The sequence below is a fragment of the Melopsittacus undulatus genome, chromosome 1 (assembly GCF_012275295.1).
Source record: "Melopsittacus undulatus isolate bMelUnd1 chromosome 1, bMelUnd1.mat.Z, whole genome shotgun sequence".
Classification (NCBI taxonomy): Eukaryota; Metazoa; Chordata; class Aves; order Psittaciformes; family Psittaculidae; genus Melopsittacus; species Melopsittacus undulatus.
The window spans coordinates 119760904-119780872 of record NC_047527.1 but is presented as its reverse complement, the minus strand read 5'-3'; the positions used below and the strand labels follow the sequence as shown (position 1 = coordinate 119780872).

The window sequence follows — 19969 nt, the reverse complement described above, 5'->3', positions numbered from 1 at the left end:
ATACAGACATTACTCTGTAACAGTGTAAGACCAAATGGCATTTCTTATATCATCATCATCTTATCTATAACCAAACCAACATTAATTTTTAACAAATTTGCCTTAATTTCAATGACATCCCATACATGAATAGTTTGGATTAGGCTATATCAGTATGCCCCCATCAAAGTGCCACTACTAAGGGCTCTAAGCTCAGCCATAAATATGAGCTGCAAGTTCAAACTTGGCACATAGTACATTACAGAAGCATGGAAGCAAGATTTTTTATTTTGATTACTGTTCAGCAAACTTTTAGGCATCGAAAAAAACCACCACTGGGACTATAAACAGGAAAACCAGATGCTTTTCTTTTTAGTTCTGCAGCTTTTCTTTTTTTTCTTTTTTTTTGTTGTAATCAGCAAAATTGATTTTGATTCTGCAAAGGACCAGATGCAGTCAGTAAAATATTGAGATTATTAAGAAATATAAGATTGTATATATTAAGCTTGTAAACCATTACCAGTATTGATGAGCATACTTCGTTTAATATCATTCACTTACGGGGTTAACTGTGGAGGATTCACAGAAGTAGCTTGGGATACTGACTGTATAACATACATCAAGTGTGATCATATCTACAATTGAAAGCTGTTTCACCATTCGAATTACCTGTGCTTATTCTTTAGAAATAAAATATTGTCCACAAGGCTTAAGATAAACATTCCAGCACCTGCTTAAGCTACCTTGCCTGGGAATAAAATGAGATTTGGGAACATCCTGCTGCTCATAATGAGGCAAAACTTCCTTTCCTCTAATTGCAATTTCACTCAAGCACAGTCTGCATGACAAAGCACTACCAGCAACTGGCTCCTCACGCAACTGTTGCACCCAGCAGCATCGATCTCTGATCATGTCACTCAGTGGTGACAAGAATAAGAATAAGCTGACCTACAGATCTGACTTGCCCACTCAGAGTGTTCATGGCTTGTTTTTAACCGACTTCAGGCCTTGTGCTCTGTGAACAAATCACATGCTCACAAATGTCTTAGAGATAAAGCAATAGCAAAACACAGGTCTGAATTTTGATTATATATATTCTTCAAACAGATTTGTAGTCCTTAAACTCTAATTTGCAGTTATACCAGCAGTTTCTATATTCACCACCAGTAGGCAGCAAAATCACAGACCAACCTGATGTGTGTGCCACTCGCCTTGATACATGGGACTGCAAGTCGTGCCTGACTATAGTTTATTTATATCCCAGCAACCAGAGTGTTTTGCATTCAAAGTTTTTTGTGTTAACTCATAGGAAACCGTGGTTACTGCAGATCCCACAGAAAACAAAAAGTAAATGCAAACAAAATGGCTTGCTCAGAGTTAAGGTTGCGAAGATATATTTTTTTATTCGCAAAGTCATTGAGAAAAAAATTCATTATTTTAAGTATTCTGACAGCCAATCATCTGATTACTTTAACTTATAAAAGAAACAATAGACATTATCAACAGAAAAACTCATATGATTAAAAAAACACACTTTCTCACATGTATGAAAAATCCTGCTGTTACAGCAAAGATTGAGACGTACTAATAAGAAAGGAGATTAGCATGAACTTTGGGAATATGAAGCTTGTTATTCTATTGCAGGTATCTGTTCAGTCTTAGGCACTTCCTAAAATTCATGAAAGCAAAGTTCCTGCCCTGCAGAATGTATTAGAAGATAACTCTCCCCAGCTTCCTTTATTCCAGCAAGATGCAACAAACTGTTGTTGGAGCTAAGGAGCTCTGACTGTTGATCTGAGTTTCTAGTAATTACTTAGCAGATCAAATCAGCTGTGGAGGACCGAGGTGTAATGATGAAAATGCACTGTCATAAAGCTTGACTTTAATACAGCTCAGCAAAACATCACTTTATCATATTGTATGAAGGGAGAGCTGAATTATATAGGTAAAAACAAAAGCATTTTTCATCACTTAACTGTGTTAGAAGGGATCAATTTGAATATCGGGCAATTTAAGAACACAAAACAGCAGGAGGGTCAGTCTTAAGAACAAGTCCACAAAAGGAGGGCAGGAAAGGACATATATGCAGGCTCTCCTTCCTTTCTGCTTTTTCTCTTCAGAGTTAGCAGGGGCCAAGACCTAATGGATCACTGCTAATGGAAGCCATGTAGTGGCTCAGGATGCATTAGGATGCTACTATTTTTAGACTCACTGTCCATACTGAAACTGGGCTCAGGTTTCTTGAGCTGTTCAACCTTGATCGGAACAGCTGTAAATCAGACTAGTGCAAGGATGACAAGTATTCTGCATGCATTCTCCCCACTTCTAACAAATAATATACAAACAGAAAAGAAAGACACTACTTAAATACATGTACTTACATGGCTGATACCAAACCCACAGAATAGTTGACAGACAATAAGATGAAGAAGATTTTTATCAGCTAAGCTCTGCTTCCTCATAAAAAGGCAAAAAAACTCAGGTAATGTCCACACAGGCTCACTTGCTTCATGACTGTTTAAGCTAATCTCAGCATCAAAAGCTCCAAGACCCCAAAATTCCCAGATTCAACAGACTATGAAGTTACTTGATTGCTCTGAAAATCTGACTAGCATCTTTCAATAGTGCCAAAAATAGGCAGGTGCAAAAGCTGTGCAATCAACACACAGCTTCATGTAACTTTCAGATGACAGATAATTTAATTACATTATTACTAAAACTATGTACTAAAGAAAAAATACTGCACAATTTTACGTCCTTTTTTACAGATTTTCCAAGATTTTACTGTACCAAAGTATTATCCCATGCACACAGCTTAAGGACAGCAATTCTGTGAAGAAAATGGATAGGACAAGAGAAACTCTAAACAGATACTTTCATTTGTAAAGAGTAAATTAAAAACATAAAATACATCATTATAGCAACAAGAAAAGAGCATACTTTCCATGGTTCCTGTCAATACTGGCAGTGGGTTTTATTTTTGCAGAATAGGATGTTTTCAGTTATATTTACTCTTATCTTAAAACAATACCTGACCATTGTCATATGTCCTCAGTTAAAAAAAAAAATAAAGAATAAAGGAACCTGTGTGCTTTGTCAGTGAATCCTGAAAGCAGGGGAAGAAGCCTTTTGCAAGTTTCAAACTAAATCCAGTTTTCTAAAGATTGTAGAGTACTTAATTTTGGTGACAAAGTAGTAGGAAAGAAAACAGTAGTTATTTTACTACAAACAGCTTTATTTTGTTTAAAAGGCTAATAAGCTAAGGCGAGTAAGAACAAAACAGCAGACTTACTGTAATCCATGGCATGTTGACAAGGCAACAAATGATACAGGATTTCCTCGAATTTCTCCCTGATAATAGCAATGTTCTCCTCCCTGAAATTGGAAATTGAGACTGTAAATCCACAGGACATTGAACAGTACAACACTTTATCCTGTCAAACACTGAGGTTTTTTTCATAAATACACTGCCAACCCACTGGCATGGCACCTAGAATTGACTCACAAGAGTGTTTATCCCATCTCCTTTTAGCCATGGTTTGGTACCTAGATAAACATAATTATTTTGACTGTCTACACCAAATTATAATAGGGTTAGTGTGAAATCCCTGGAATCCTGAGACTGGTTTTAGAGACAACTCCAAAAGTGTTGTCTTTCTTCAATGAACAGGAAAAGAGTGGGAATTAGGGGGCTTAGGCTCAATAACTGATCTGCACTCCGCTACATCAGACAAGATGAACTCTGCTCTGAGGGTAAGGCAATTTTCTACTTCCGAGGAGAAAGGTATGCTTATCAAACAATAATACTTGATTAAAAAGGAGAACAAATCTGAAATGCTCACTAGTGCTCCAAAACTAATGGGAACTTTAAGTATAACTGAACGGTACAGGAATACAATTAAAATTTATATTTGCCTCTTCTCTTCTGCAAATAAAATACACACCTCTCAAATAAAATCCAGCAGACCTTACTTAAAAAATCTCCCCCTTAGTTTCACAGAAGCCACACAGATAGCAAAGTAACTCCTACTGCACAAACACCAATGTATTCATTATTGCACAATGTCAATATTTGTACACAAAATTAGAAAAACAACTCAAACATGCTTTAAATTCTCACTGCCACTCTAGACTGCAGAGGAACTTACCTATTAGAGCCTTTCCAAATTCACCCATGCCATATTACTGCACTACTGTTGGTTAAAGGACTATAAGATTGACAGTGCTTTATTTTTATAATAGCAATACTTGGCAATTTCTATTCCCTATCAGCAAATGTACGAATAATCTACTGAGCCTAGCATGCCCAGACATGCAAATATTTATGTCCCATTTACTGCAGGGAGAGAAAGGCATTTCAATTACTGCTTTTTCAGTAGCCAGCAATCACCTACATGGTGCATAGCACAGTGATTTTAGGTATCTGAGATTAAAAGCTCTTGGATTTTTCTTTTCAAATATGAAAAAAAAAAAGATCAGGCAAAAGGCAAGAAAACACACAGAATATGTTGGTAGCTTTGTGTTTTTTCCTGTTCCATTTTCTACACGGCATGCAAACTATTTTTTGAAAGCAACTATGAAGTATGGGTGCCTCTGTTCTGAGATGCTCTCCTTGAGAGCACAGGAGCCTGTTTGTCAGAGCACAGCTGCTCACAGGGTAAGAGACATCTCAACCTGGTCACTAGAAATCGTCTGCTCCTCCTCAACATCTTCCCTGGAGCATTCATACATGCTGTGCTGCTGTTGGACCCAAAGCACCCAATGCAGCACATGACCAGCAACTGCAGCACTACAGAGAAATTAAACACCTCATCCAACAGACTCTTAAGTCTGACACTATTTGGCAGGCTTGTTGCTTCACCCTGCAAGGAGAATCCCAGTGGCATATCTTCAGTTAAAAGTATCACACTTCTTTTTTTCCCTTCAATTTCTTTCAGTCTCAATATTTCACCATTTCCACATACCACTTCTTTCTTCCACTTGCTGCAGTGATAGCAGCTACCTCCACTGCCTATTCACCTCCACATCTCTTTTTCTGTGTATCTGCTACAGAAACAGGATCCCTTCACCAAACTCACCTGCAGAGTGACCATCATGCCACTCACCAGGGCACCTCTCTAATGAGATGTTTGCAGGAAAACACTACCGGTGCTAGGGAGGTAATGTTCAACAGGCAGCACTGATGTTATCTGACTCATCCAAGAGAAGCTCCAGGGCTGACCCTCCATACCAGGCTGCAACGAGGTGCCTTCAGAAGACATATGATCTATCACCCTTGGACCAGCACTTCTCAGGAGCTTCAAGCTATTGGGACTCAGATGGAGCAAAAGTGAAAAGGAGATGGTCTGAGTTTCTGCTTTGCACTCATGCATTTTTGCCACCAACATTCTCAGTTACATGGGATTTTAGGCAGGCTACATCTTACTTTGTTTCATCTGAAACCCTGGCTCATTTTCACTCTTTTATTCTTTTCTACACCTACTTACTTCCTAGATCTTAGATAATTTAAGCTCTCTTCATTTGAGATTTTCTTTTTTTTTTCAGTCTGTAGCACGTCCCTCACTATAGGATCACAGTACTACTTAAGGCTTTCAGGTCTTCCTGCAACATATTCAATATAACAGAGACTCCAGTAAGCTAATAACAAATCTAACAATCAAACTATATTGATAAGCTAACACTTCTTGAATAATAAAATACTCTATAAACAAAACTCTTGCAGTAGTATTCCTGTAAAAGATAGAACTGGAGTAAACACATGAATATGGGAATAATATTGAAAAGACTATCAGTAGGGAGTTTTACAGAGTTCTATCTGTGGATGGAATTTGAAGTAAATAGACAGATTGGTTTGTTCTCATAAAATGTAGCTAATATGTATCAGAAGTAGAATCTCAGGCTCCATTAGTTTGCTGTAACCCGGAGGAACATTTTTTCATACTAAGAATCCAAGTCTGTGGCACAAAAAGTGTGTTTTGATCTTCTTAATGAGAATCAAATAAATGCCCCATGATAGTACCTCCAAATTAATTTATTCCATAATAATAAATCCATGAGCAAATTTTTATGCATACACATGTAGAAAAGAAATCCACAGAAATACAGATCTAAATTCTAGCCTAGGCAGCTGAATTCTGGCCTAGGAAAAACACAGACACACAAATTCTATTCCAGTTGATCAAATCAATTGGACTCTTTGATCTGCTGAAGTTCATGGTAATTTCAGTGGAGACAGAAATAGAACTCTAATCTTCTCCGTCTCGGGGACCTATTCTTATCACTACAGAATGTTTATTTCTATATGCCAACATCCGCGGGTATTTTGTACACACAGACTTAAGTTCCTGTCAACATAATGCAAGCCACCTCCAACCAATTAATAAAATTTTAGGTATTTGAACAAAAATTGCTTTTTTTTCAAATACTTGATGGTACCTGAAAATCGGTGTGTTGGGCTGTTTCTGAATAAAACTCTTCAGTGTGCAAAATCCTGCTCTCAGGATACTCCTAAATGGAGTTCTGAGGACCCTTCTAACCTCAGCAAGGAAGTAAGAGGTGATGCAGTGAAACCAGACGGCACCAACACTGGATGGCTCTAGGAAGAGTGATTGCTTAGCACTCTTAAACAGTGTCTCAAAGTGAATAAAACATGCCAGTAACAAGTGGCACATGGTGGGGAGGGTGAAAATTTTATCTTGTACTTTTGGGAAACTCGTTTTCAACAGTTCACAAAACCTGTGAAAAGAGAAGCATTTAAAGCTACAAAGTATGGGACTGGTTCTGAACAGGGTCAGGACAAATGCTCAACATTTTCTTTAGAGTACATGTAATTTTGGATGAGAAATTTACTGTCACTGCCTCCCTGTAGTGCTGAAGCTGAAATCCTCTTGGTTTTGACATCTAATAAAGCTCCTATATAGCAGGTGCTATAATGAAATACACTGTGCTACAGGAAAACTCACAGTATATGGGAGATCTAAGACCACCAGAAGAAGAAACATAGTCATCACATCTATCTTGTTTACTCTGCTCTTGGAAACACTCATTGAAGGACTGCTACTGACTCTTTTCTATTGCTATCTGTAGCAGTGAAACAGGAGCTGAAAAAAAAATCTTTATTTTTTCTTAAAAATATTCTGGTGGCATATGAAAATTAAGACTTCCCACAAGAGCTGAAATTAGCATCATTACCAACAGTTCAGTTGAGATCATCAAGGGTGGTGTGTGAAGAGCTATTGGCTTCCTGTAGCTATTAGAGCCCCTCTCTCCTCTCTCAAAAACAGGCAGTAATTGCCCACCTCAGCAAATCAAACTTCCACACTGGCCTTTGTTAGTTACCAGAGAATGGTTTATTTAGTGTTAAGACAAAGAGAAAGCAAGACTTCTCTTCCAATCTATGCCAGCCATTATCAGCACATTTACCCCTTTCTGTTCTAAAACTGAACCTGGCCAGTGTAGAGCCTGGGAGCAAATTAGGCTGAAGTTCATCTTCTGTGAGACAAGGTCAGCCTGTGACAACATCCATGATACAGGCCTGCAGCCCATGCACCACACACTCACCCCATATCCAAATGCAATCAAATGCTAAAGCAGAGAGAAGTTCAATGTTTCTGCCTCCACAAGGTACACAGCCACTGTTCACACTGTGGTTAGCACAATGCTAGGCAAATTCTCTGCCCATGCACATGACACATAGTTGATGCTTCCTCAGTTCAGTAAGTTCTGCTTCCTCCATGAAACCTCTCACCTTTACGGTGACTTCCAAGAGCAATGCAGAATATACAGGTGTTTAATCAGAAGTCTATGGATTCAGGGAGCTAAAAATGTACTAACAACCTACCAAAAAATATAAAAATCAGAATGATTCTAGGGTTAATTAGAAGAAATGAATCATTATGATAATGGTCAGTTTATGACTTAACCTTCAACTTACGCTTAAATTGGATAATTATAGCAAAATCCTGAATAAGGGGTATCTTGCCCTGTGATCCGCTACAGCTCCTCACGAATGAACAAGCAACCCCTTTTGCCCATGTCAGTCCAAGTTTTCCTGCAGCATGTCTGAATAGATAGTGTGACAAAAATACTAAAAAATGCGAAGGCAGAAGTTTAGCAATGCAAGTAAAATCTGTCCCTATTTCTATCTTTTAGGATAGTTTGTCCCTGCCCAGAGGAGCACCAGCTGCCAAGTAAACGCAGAAAGAGACAAAACCCACATTAACTGATATTCACAATGAAGGGGGAAATAAGTAAAACAAAAGAGCAGCCACTACAGTCAGTGATGGCAGTGGTTCACTTTTCTCTGCGGTCTCAGTGAAGTAACTGCTGACCATACACTGACAGTGCTTGTTATTCACCTCAGAGACACTATGACCTTCCCAGGGGAGAAAAATTAAGGATGCACGTTCATCTGCTTTCAAATAACACCTGACATCAGATCTTCAAGTAAGCAATTTTCTGCAATTAGGAGAGGTGCTGGCTGTTAAAACTTGTGATACACTCAGGCACTGACCCTAAAATTAATAACTTCCTTCTTCCAGCAGCTACATATTCCTATTTTAACACTCATTAATCCAGAGAAAAGGAGATTGCTGGTCTAGCTCAAATCCTAGTAACACAGCTGCCTCTTTCTTTGCAGCAGAAAGCTCCCAAAGGGCCAGCTAATCGCCACACCACCATTCTGTGAAGTGCCATATAACGATTAGCTTTTTAAAGAGCTACCCATTGAGGGGTCACTAGTTTGAAAACTGCTTCCTGAGTAATCACTTAGATCTATTTACAAATTATTGATGCTTGCACAAGTTTTGATTCAAGGGTAACTAAGGCTGCATGAGAAAGAGCAACAGGAGAAGAAAATGCACACCCTCTTGCTGACTTCTACAGCAGAAAACAACCGAGAAAATGGATGGGTTTCTACTTGTAAGTAGAAAAGTTGAAATGACACTTTGAGCTTTATAACTGAATCAAGAGAAAATCTCTTTTAATCGACACGTGCTTCAGTGAAGGCAGGGGCCCAGCTGGCAAGACCATGCTGTCCTGCAGCAGAACCCTGGGCTCAGCCCTTACACAGCTCGTAACAACTCCAAGGATCCTCGCATCACCTCTTTGCAGAGTAGGTCTCTGGACTTGGCTACAGTGTACTGTAGACTCCTGACAGCCAACTGTTTTGAATATGTGAATGGTTCCCTCCTGTTGTAGGAGGACAGCTATCATACTTATTCATACAGCCTGGAGCCAACATGCTGTAGTGACATTAGGTTATAACACTATTTCAGATTCTGAAATCACAAATACGGATTCCAAAATTAGTATAAAGCATCACAGCTTCTAAGGCTTCTCCACAAAATGCCCATGTTTGAAGGCTGTTTGCAACACTTAAAAAACACAGACACACGTTTACGTGACAGGATCCTGCACATAGGCGACTCATTCCAACAGCCACTGGTGACTCATGGTAGGTGCTTTCAGCAGATGGCAGTGCTATCAGCCCAGCTTCCTGGTTTGGAGGCCAAACCAGGCTTGTGTTTACTGCCATGTAGCTATGAGAGAAGATGCTCTACGAATGTAGCTGCAGGGTGTGGACAGAGAGCTCATGCCAGCACAATGCCATCTGGTCTAGGAGCTGCCTTGGCATCTGCTTGGGAAACAGCCTCTTGACTTGCCTTACCTTGGTGTTCGGGAAAATTATTTTAATTATCAGCTGCCAGATAAAGATGAAGCAGAGGAGAACAGGGCTGGTTACTACTCCTGTCTACTTTGTTGTCTTTAATTTGGCTCTTGTAGAAATGCCTAGAATCTCTGAGTCATGGCAGACAAGTCATTTTAATGACAGTCATTTTGTCCCATTTCTACATGCCTGTATGTAGGCAAAAGGGAGCAAACATTTTAAGGGACTATATGAAAATTCATTGCAATCTACCTATACTAATCTGTCACATCAGTTCATCAGCCTACCCTGAGTCTGAAGCCAAGTTATAAGCACATGACTACAAGATTACTATAAACACAACACAGAAGATGAGATGTTGGAACACACCTACAGGGATACCAGTCAGAAGAAGAAGTTCTGAGTAAAATGCAGAAATATACTAATTAGATGTCCTCATTGGCTCATTATCTCTGAATGACAGAAACTTCTGTTTAAGTGAGAATTCATAGAGCTTGAGACTGTGTCAGAAACATTAACCTACTGTATATAATACAGTGCCAGTTCAGAATCCATAGGGAACAACAGATGTGTCTAGGCAAAGCTATTTACAGAAGTCAAGACCAAGTCAATAAAGAAATCTAGCTAAGTCATGCATGGAAGCACTCTTTCAGAGATTCATCAGCTTCAGTTTGGTTAGCTTAATTCCCCCTCAAAGGGATTATGTTAAACCCCAAAATACACCTTAATTTTTTAATAAGAACATCTACAAAGTCATTTAATGCTCTTCAATGTTATAGCAGTAGTTAATTTCTCTTAGCCATACTTTGTCCTTGAAGGGTCTGAGTTTACAGAACACCTGGTTGATGCCACTCTCTGCCTATATATGCTGTATGCGGTAGCTCATGGGAAATAACTCGTGAGGTGCACAAAGTCTGGCATGACTTTTCTGCAATTTCAAGCACTGGACTGCTGCCTTCCTTCTGGGGCATGTGAAAACCACAGCAGGGAGTACTCAAGAAGTGACTCGTGATGGTCACAAATGCACCTGACTTCTCCCTTCAGCAGAACCAGGACCTCATTACTGGGGCCCACATCAACAATGGGATGTAGGTTTTAAGCTCTTGATGGCTTCCACTTTCTGACAATTTTTCTCCCCTCCATGACCAGCTAAAACCACTGGATTTCTTTTTTTATATCACAAAGAAAAGGACAAGATAATTAAACCTGTAAGATCTTACATGAGTCACCATCTGAGAGTCATTCGAGGGTAGTATATTAAAAAACACAGCCTGGGAAGGACTCATAATACTGAAAACTGCCACTTTCAATTTCCTGCTTCTCAGAAGCAGGATGTATGTAAAAAGTAAGCCAGCAACAGCAGGAATATAAAGAACGTATAAAAAAAAGTTAATGCAAATGCACATTAGAAATGCCAGCTTGTAGGACCACTGGGTCAGGCAAATGCATTATATATGATGGCTGATTATCTTGCCCTGGTACCCCACAGAGGACACAATATTTTACTAAACCCCAAAGGCTTCATAACTAAATCAAAGCTAAAATAGGAAAGTGAGATATTTCTCAATGCCTATCAACTCAATGCAGCAGCATAACACTGCTGAAATAAAAGATGTCCAGAGTAACTAAAAACACACAGAAATTTCCATTTTTTTTCATCTCTTCTTCAAGACAAATACAGCAACACTAATTCTAGCTAAAATCTATGGAAAGTAATTTGACCAGTATATTCTGGGACCACAGTTTTTATCAGGTATATGCCATAGAGTTGTTCCCTGCTCAGCTACTACACTCTTATCTTCTTCTTGGACTTTGAATTACTGAACTCCCACCATACAGCAAAATACCTATAATTAGTCAGTAAGTGAAAGTTGTCAGTTGTTATATCCAATTTCATCCCATTTTTATTTACTCCACTAGTTAAAGATAGCTACTTCTCCACATTCTTCTGTACACTGTAATGCTTCCCAGTTTTGCACTGCTAGCAAATTTTATTAATATACCTTTTTTTTTTTTTTTACCTAAATCATTAAAGAAAATATTTTATGAGAGCAGTCTGAAGATCAACCTTGCAGGAATTCCCTGCTAAACTGTGTCAGCCTCACAGATCCCCTGTCAGCTCTTCTTCAGATAGTTTATTGCTATTACTAAAAAGTAGATTATGGCCTAGATTTATTAATAATTTGCCATGAGGCAAGCAGGTCTCTGTTGACGGAATAAGGAAGAGGAGCTCTGATGACATTACGCAAACCCTTCTTCAGAAACCTCTCAGACAAGCAAGAGAGCGATTTTTCTGGTACTAACAACTTCTCTAGTCTCTGGACACAGCTGAAAACGCCCTGCCAGAAACAGGAATACATAATTCCTGCATTATTTATGATTTGTTCCTTTTCATTTTCTTTCCTTCCCCAGGGGCTCATCACTAGGTTGTGCAAGCTCTGGGTACATGCACACGCAGCTCCCCCACCAGCCCCAGGCTCCAGACTCCTAGGGCAGAGACACCCTGTGCTCCCCTCCCATTCCCTCCCATCAGCCAAACTGGCACTCCAGTTTTCAGAAGAAAATGTAATCCCTCCAGGAAAGCCTGTTTAGCATACAGGCTTTTCTGGCAAGCGGAAATATCTTCCTCCTTGATTACAAATCAGTGAGTTAACAAATGCTAAAGGAAAATTAAGAGATTCTTCTATGGAGCTCAGACATTAGAAGACCTTAAAACTCTAAGATACTGGTGGAAGCACCTCGCTGTAAGATTAAAAACATACCAATCAATGATTAAAATGACCTCCTCATTGGCTCAGCCTTTATTCTGGCTGCACAGCTAATACTGTAGTCATGATCAGTTCATATCTGTGGCAACAGAGTCAAATGTTGGGATACTACTGAGAATAAGGTCTTATCAAACACAGGCACTAAGATGTGCAATACAGAGACATGTCTCTCAGTCACAGGCAGACTCCCTGCGCAGATCAGATTTGAAAGAGGGAGTTTAACAGATAAAGCAATACTCATCATATTGAGGCTGCTTCTATATTATTTTCCTGAAAAAGGACATTTAAAGATCCTTTCAAATACATGGCATACATAAGCTGAGACTTTAATCACAGCAAGGCAATGAGGAACAATAATTTTCCCCTCTTGCACACAGGCATTAGAATACCTGTAAGCTACAGCAACAGGCATTTTGTGAATGCTACCAGCCAGCCATCATGTATAAGGAAATAATTACAATTTCTGTAAAATAAGGGCTCTGCTTTGTTGTGCAGCATTAAAATGCATTTGCCCCACAATACTCATCCCCCAAACTGCAATGATGGCATCTCTTCTAGAGCCACTGCAGAGCACAAGGCCACGATGGGGCACCCCAGCTCGAGAAGACCACCACAGGTGGTTTGAAGAAAGGCACTGGACACTGTATTGCTCGCATCCACTGCTACACAGGCAGAGGCTGAACACCACGTGGACACAAAGCCACAAGGCAATCTCAACCCACAAGGCAAATTTGGCAAAAGCTTCTCCATCAACACCACAATGGAGGAAAACAGTACTTCGCATTTAATATTATTCCAGTTATGTTGTTTGATGCTATCATGATCATAAGCATGCTGTGAAATATAAGCAAAAAGCAATATTCTTTAATGCTGTAAGCATAAATAAAATAACATGGCTATTTTGTACCTATAATACACATACTGTGTTTATACCACCGCACTGAAGAATTTTAGGTCTATGAAACATAGTTCCTTCTAGTCATATTGAAATATTCCATCAAAAATTCATGGCATTTATCTACCACAACTCTACCTGTTCAAGTTCTACTATTTTCATTGCTTATTTTTTTTCAGAAAGCAATTTTCTAAGAACTCACAGACTTGTCCAATGTTTTGAGGAATACAGGCAGAAACATTTATTTCTACACTCTCCAAAGAGGAAAACTGAAACATTTTATATGAGACATTGTCACTGAATAGACATCAGTTATTCCTTCTGAGGGAGAAAAATCCAGCAATGTGAATTACTCAGCACCATTGCTGGATTTTGCCTTTTGTCTTACTGACAGCATCAGTGACAGAATGATGCCCCCCAAAAAAGAGAGATAGATAAAAGGACACAGATATACTGCAGCAACATTAAGTATACACAAGTTGAGTATTTATGTGTGGTGAGCATAGGATGATCTGAGCTGACACAATCAGGAAAAGGCAATGCATGAAGGGTTTTTCTCTTTCTTATTAATTGATTATTCTCTTTGCTACCAGAGGGAATACTGCTGCTTTCCTAGCAGTTACATCTAAAGCAAAGGAGGTGGGAGACACAAAAGTAATTAAAAAATAACCCCCAGCAGGGGGGTTAGAACTAGATGATCTTAAGGTCCTTTCCAACCCAAACCATTCTATGATTCTATGATCTACCTCCTTTTGTTTTTCTTAAGCATTGCACATTGATGCTGCCTAACTGTGCCAAATCAACAAGGACATCTCACAGAAAAGCCTCTCTTCTGCAGCTGCTAAATGCCGGCATCTTGCAAAAACGTGTGTAACATTCCACCTTCCCAACAGTCTGATGTATTCATAAATTATGCAGCAATCAAATATAATTCAACTTTTTTTTATAATAGGTGTGTTACAACTGAGAACTCTCCTCCCCATAAAAAATCCTTTGCTCCTTCAAAGTTGCATTTTTAATGAAATGAACATTTCTCCCTTTCCCTTCCCCCATCTGCTGTCTGAAGCATCCTAAGTAATGGCAGAAGATCCATATGTATTTTACAGCACAGGAAGGTTTTTTGGGGGGGATGGAGAGGAGGAGGAGTGGCAAAAGTAGCTATCAACACATTGCACACAAATCAAGGCAGGCATCTACTTCCCGGACACATCCATGCCTGTAACATCCCCAGACTGCTGAGAGCACATACATACAGCTGCCTTTCCACAGTGATTCAAAGCTCCTGCCTTCTCCCATATTGCTGATGGCACAACAGCAGCACTGACGATTTGCATGTTTATGCAGTATTTCTGCACCAAGAAATACAAGAGGGAAATATATATGTATTTTAAAGAAACAGGTCTCCTCTTATTGCTAAGAGGACCAAGAACACAGGAGGCCCTTTTGCTGTATGAACAAGCTTGCACAAAGCCGGCAGCTGGCAGTGAATGCCAGATGGACATTTTCTTTCAGTCACTGTTTCTCCCCCCAAGGCAGCAAGAGAGATGTTGCCAGGCCGCCTCTGTTTCAGCCTACAGCCAAAGACAAATCGCAGAGAGGTGGGTGAAGAGCAGCTCATTGAAGTTACTGATAGAAACCTGGCTCCTTTCTGAAATACCTCTTCTCCTGCTTCTACTTAAGAATATGCTGCATAGCAGAGTGCATATTTTCTGATTTATTTATAAGTTGCACCCTTTTACTAGCTATTTTTAAATAAGTATCTAAGCAATCTGCACAATCCCTAAAATTTAGTACAATAACTACGTGCATTGTAAGTACCAATTTAAAGGTGGTGTTACCAGATATGGTAAACAATCGCAACAGAAAATGAAGGTACTAAATCACCATAACGAAAAATTCTTGTATTGGCAGTAGGATTTTCGAAACATTTGATATAAACCAGAGTTCAGCTTCTCAAATACAAAACAGATACTGCTGGGCTTTTCAGAAATTATTCGATGGATGCACAGAGCTCTTCAGGGCACTTACAGGTGCTCTGAAAAATACTGGCTGGACAGAGGGAAGCACATTTATTTTTAAACATCTACTGGCACTGAAATAAACCTCACTCAGTGGCTGGCATCAGAATATACTCAGCAGCCTGCACTCTTCCAAAAATCCTTTGATATAAGAACTTTTCCGACAATAACTGTGGCAAACAGGCTCTTACAGACATTTTGTCACATCAGCTACTTCCCTCTCCTCCAATCCCAGACACTTGGATGCAGCAAAACAAGCAAGAAATATACATCTGCCTTCCTGGAACACTTCCGTAGGTCTGCTGCCTGTCGAACTCCTGGAGCAGTGGGTGAGGAGGGGGCAGAGAAGCACCCTTGCACACCCTGGCCATTCCTGATCCCCTGCCCATGGGTACACAAGGTGCAGGGGAGCATGAAGAGGGAAACGTACCACCCAGCAGCAATACCACTTCTTTGCAATGCAACCATGTGACCCTTTCATTCCCAGGTCAGCTCATCTCGAGCATCAAGGTCAACACAGCAATTATGGTTCTGTACTTAAAGCATACTTGGGATACTAAGCAAGGCAGTGACAGCCATCCCTGAAGGTATACCACAGCGAACTGAAGGGGAAATCTCTGGCACCCTGAAGACTGAGAGATGCTTACCCTGAAAACATTTTATGACCCTTCCTCTAAAAGGCCCAATCCACCCTTTTCTTCCCCCTGCAATTAAACAGTACTTACATGACATGAGCCACTGATTTCAAACATTTCCTTGCTTGATTATGGCTTAGGCATCAGAAACTGATTTGTTCTAAGTCAGTGATGGGGCTCAGATAGATTAACTTAGCTAACTTTCATATATACCTTGACACAGACAAATGGATTGTTTTGGTCTTATTAATATCAGCTATTATCTTTATTTCTGCTTTGACTCATATTCTGAATCTGAGTCAAGACTTCTTGACTGCGGAGTACGACTGACTGAGAAATCAGTCTTTACAATTTAATGGAACACAGTATGTGTTTGCCTCAGTCTGATAATGTGTGCAGACTATTATCAGAGAGTAGAAAGAAAGCAGATTTCAAGTTTGCAAATGCTAGAAAGGGATAAACCAAAGGAAGCAGGTATCCTCAGCTACTCAGTGGCTAAAGGATTTCCACTTTCACACTGCAGATATTAATACATTTGTTTCAGGGTATTTAGGTTATCTCAGATTTAGTAAAAGACTTTGAAAGGTTTTTTAATAAAATGTAAACTTCTAACAAAATCTGACCTGATTGATAGCCACATTTAAAGTTTCCATTATACAGAGGATATATTGCATTTATGCACCTTTTAGGTAGCCTACCATTTTTCTACCTGTGATTGTTTTTTTTATACAATGATTTTATACCTGACATCTTCAAAATATTATCCTAACAAACGGAGGGTCCTCAGGGAAATTCTCTCATGTTGCATGCAAGTTAAAACACTTCTGCAAAGGCAGTAGGACATTTCACAGAAGACAACTGCAACAGGATCTTGTAGCCATCACACCAACAAATACACAGAAAAAGAAACCCAGAATTTAAGACAGTGACTAGATATTTGGAAATCTTATACAATAAATTTTACTGGTCTCAAACTTATAAAGAAGTTCATTAGAAACCACAGACTTGGGGTTTAGTATGATGAGGAAATACCAGCTACCAAACCATAAAGATTTTCTTTAACGGGCATCAAAAGTAAATTATGTTTACTACTGAAAAGGACTACCATACATACACTTTTCATGATAGCATTTTGATATAAACATTAATGTACTGAATTTGCCAATAAAGTGTTTTTTTTCTTATGGAAAAAACTGAAAAGTTAGAAGACATAAAACTCGTTTGTCTTGGAAGAGTGAAACAAATGACCTGAAAACTCAGTTCTCCTTACAAGAAAACAAGTGAGTTTACGTTAGCATCAGAAGCAAATCAAATTTAAAAATCAAAGCATAAAACAGGAAATTCTTACTTTCACTTCCACCGTCTTCCCACCTTCCTCGATATGCCTCTCAAGATATTCAGAAGACAGGAGGTCACTGCAAGAAGAAAAAAAGCACCATGAGCTTGTCTTCTTGCACTCCCTCTCAGCAAGCACTGATTAAACATTTACATTTGAAAAGGGCAAAACCTTCAGGATACTTTTCCTAAAATGTCCATAGAAGTTACTGAAACAACCACCTCCAACGGAGTCACACAGTCCATAGGATACACTCATTTTTAATACCAGAAGGCGGGACAAGAAAAACTGAACGGGGCTCCTTCACAGAAGGTTCAAAACCAGACAATGATCACAATTTTAAGTCACAAGACTTTTCTATTTGTAGGTAAAAGCAGTATGTAAGTTAGGTGAATTTTAAAGAAAGAAAACAGCATAAAGATGAGAAAACAGTTGAAGTCTCTCCTGCAGTAGGCTGTATCTGTGGCAAAATGGCAGCTGCCTCTGGCAGACTTAAGGACAAAATGGCACAGTCATGAAATGACCTTGTAGTAGCAATATGGTGAGATCAGTATCACACTAAATGGGCAGACAGAGCCACCAGCCACAGCAGCTGCACCACACCATAAGCTCACAGCCAGCTCCACCCAGTGTAGGCAGGCGGCAGGCGCCATGCTGCCCCTGGGCAGCCAGGGCAGGCCTCCACCAGCAGCCATCCTTTACACCCACTTCCCCTGGCAGCACTGCAGCTTCAGCAGAGGAAATGCTCTGGGCAACAGCAAACCCAGACTCAAAAGTACACAAGGCTTTGGAACAAACACTGAAGAAAAGAAACAATTAGACCTGAGGCAAATGTATATGAGTTAAATGCACACAGTATTTATTATGACACTTAAATGCTAAACCAGTCAAATCCTCTCACGCCCAAGTTATTGTCTAGGAAAGCACATCATCTACATCAGAAATTTCACTAAACATTTTCTAAGATTTCAAAATTTTACCAGTTATTTTATACATCCGCATAAAGATTTGATAAATTGCCTTTTTGCCAAAAGGCAATCAAACTGGAAAAGATGGAGAACCGGTAAAGAAAACATGACAACAGTCACATTGACTGATGGGACAAGAGGCAGCGAGCACAAAACCTTCTCAGCAGAAGAGGCAAACTTGAATGTTTCTCCTTCAAACACCCAGGCTAGAAGCAAGCTGACCTGCTGTGGGAGGGCAGGGAAGCAGAGCAGACTTGGGGCAGCAGCTGCTCAGCTTTGGAGCTTTGCCCTGGCTAAACAGGCAGCAGGGCCATGGACTGTTTTGCTCACATAGACACTGGTGACAGCCTAGAGCAGGACAAGGTTGGTAGCATGGGTCCTTCCATATCGGCCCTACAAACTGCCAGTTTGGTATTTGCATTAATAACCCAGGCACAAAAACCAGGAGTACTCTAATAAAATGTGCTGATAATGCCAAGTTGGAAAGCATGGGAAATAAAGACAAAGATTGAAAAAATTCCCATACGAAAGAACTGGATGATCTTCACGACTGGGTATTAGAAAAAGCATCAAATTCAATTGTACAAAGAGCAAATATATGCACTTAAGGGCTGGAGGGAATTTCTATTATGTTGTTTTGGAAGGCCTAATTTAAGAACAAGAAAGACATGACTGCACTTAGTTTCTGGCAAAATGATTTGCCAGATCTATAGGGTGCCTTCCTGAAAAACAGAGCTGTCATCCCAGAATACATCAAAGAAGATGTATTTCCAGTCAAACTAAGGTAAGATTAATACCATTGTCCAAATGAGACCTCTTTTCAAATACCACAGACAGGTACTGGACAGCTTTGCTTAGAAAATTCAGTTACCTAGAAGCACAGAGAGATTCCTGAGGTAACCAGGGAATAGGAAGCTCCTGAAATCTAGCAAATAAATTAAATGTAAGGGGATCTGAATGCACCGAAATTTATACACCAAGATGTAAAGTGGCTAATTAGGCTATAAAAGATGCTGGCAGAACATCGAATGTACAAGGACAGTCAATGAGTCAATACATGTTGAAAGAAAGACTGTACCTGAGTGTGACAGAGGCAACAAAAAGAGGGATGCTAATAAATTTCTGAATAGGATCATCCATGGGAAACCTGTCTATAGAGGTGGGGTCCCCTCAGCCACAGTGAATTCACAACTGGCTGTTGATGAAAACAAGTCTCAGTGCCCCTTCAGCAGCAAGTGTTAAACCTGCCTGTGTCAGCATGAACACACATCAAAATACTCTCAGTGTCAGAACTAACACTCATCAAAATACTTTTCGTGTCAGCATTGGCACTCATCAAAGTACATTTGGAAGGGTGCAACAAACCCATGGTTTTGATGCATTAGGTAATTGCAGTCCCTTGTGAAGAGGTATGATAAGCTCCAGAGCTGATGCAAGGAAAGGAAATTACCTGAGAAGCTGCCAATTGATGCTTTGCATAGCAGCCTGCAAGAGATCGGTTACTGAAGGAGCACCTAAAAGAGATGCTGTTGTTTGACTTACTGATTACAATTAACTCCTCTCAGAAGTTAGTATTTAGTATTTGGAACACTCATCCACCTGAGGGAAGCTCAAAGACTTCTATAACGTTTGTATGCCTTTTCCAGATTCATAAATTTAGACAGATGCTCTCTTAAAAATGTATTTAGTTTAGCTTGCTGAAG

General features: G+C 39.7%; 1 protein-coding gene across 1 annotated transcript in view; it reads right to left on the bottom strand.

Moving 5' to 3' along the window:
* Positions 1-19969, bottom strand: part of ADAM22 (ADAM metallopeptidase domain 22) — a 128381-nt gene that overhangs the window by 52522 nt on the left and 55890 nt on the right. The window contains exons 4-5 of the mRNA XM_034063206.1: positions 17311-17377; positions 3272-3354 (exon numbers count right to left, since the gene is read on the bottom strand). Of these exons, the coding sequence (XP_033919097.1) occupies positions 3272-3354; positions 17311-17377 (150 nt within the window). The remainder of the gene's footprint in view (positions 1-3271; positions 3355-17310; positions 17378-19969) is intronic.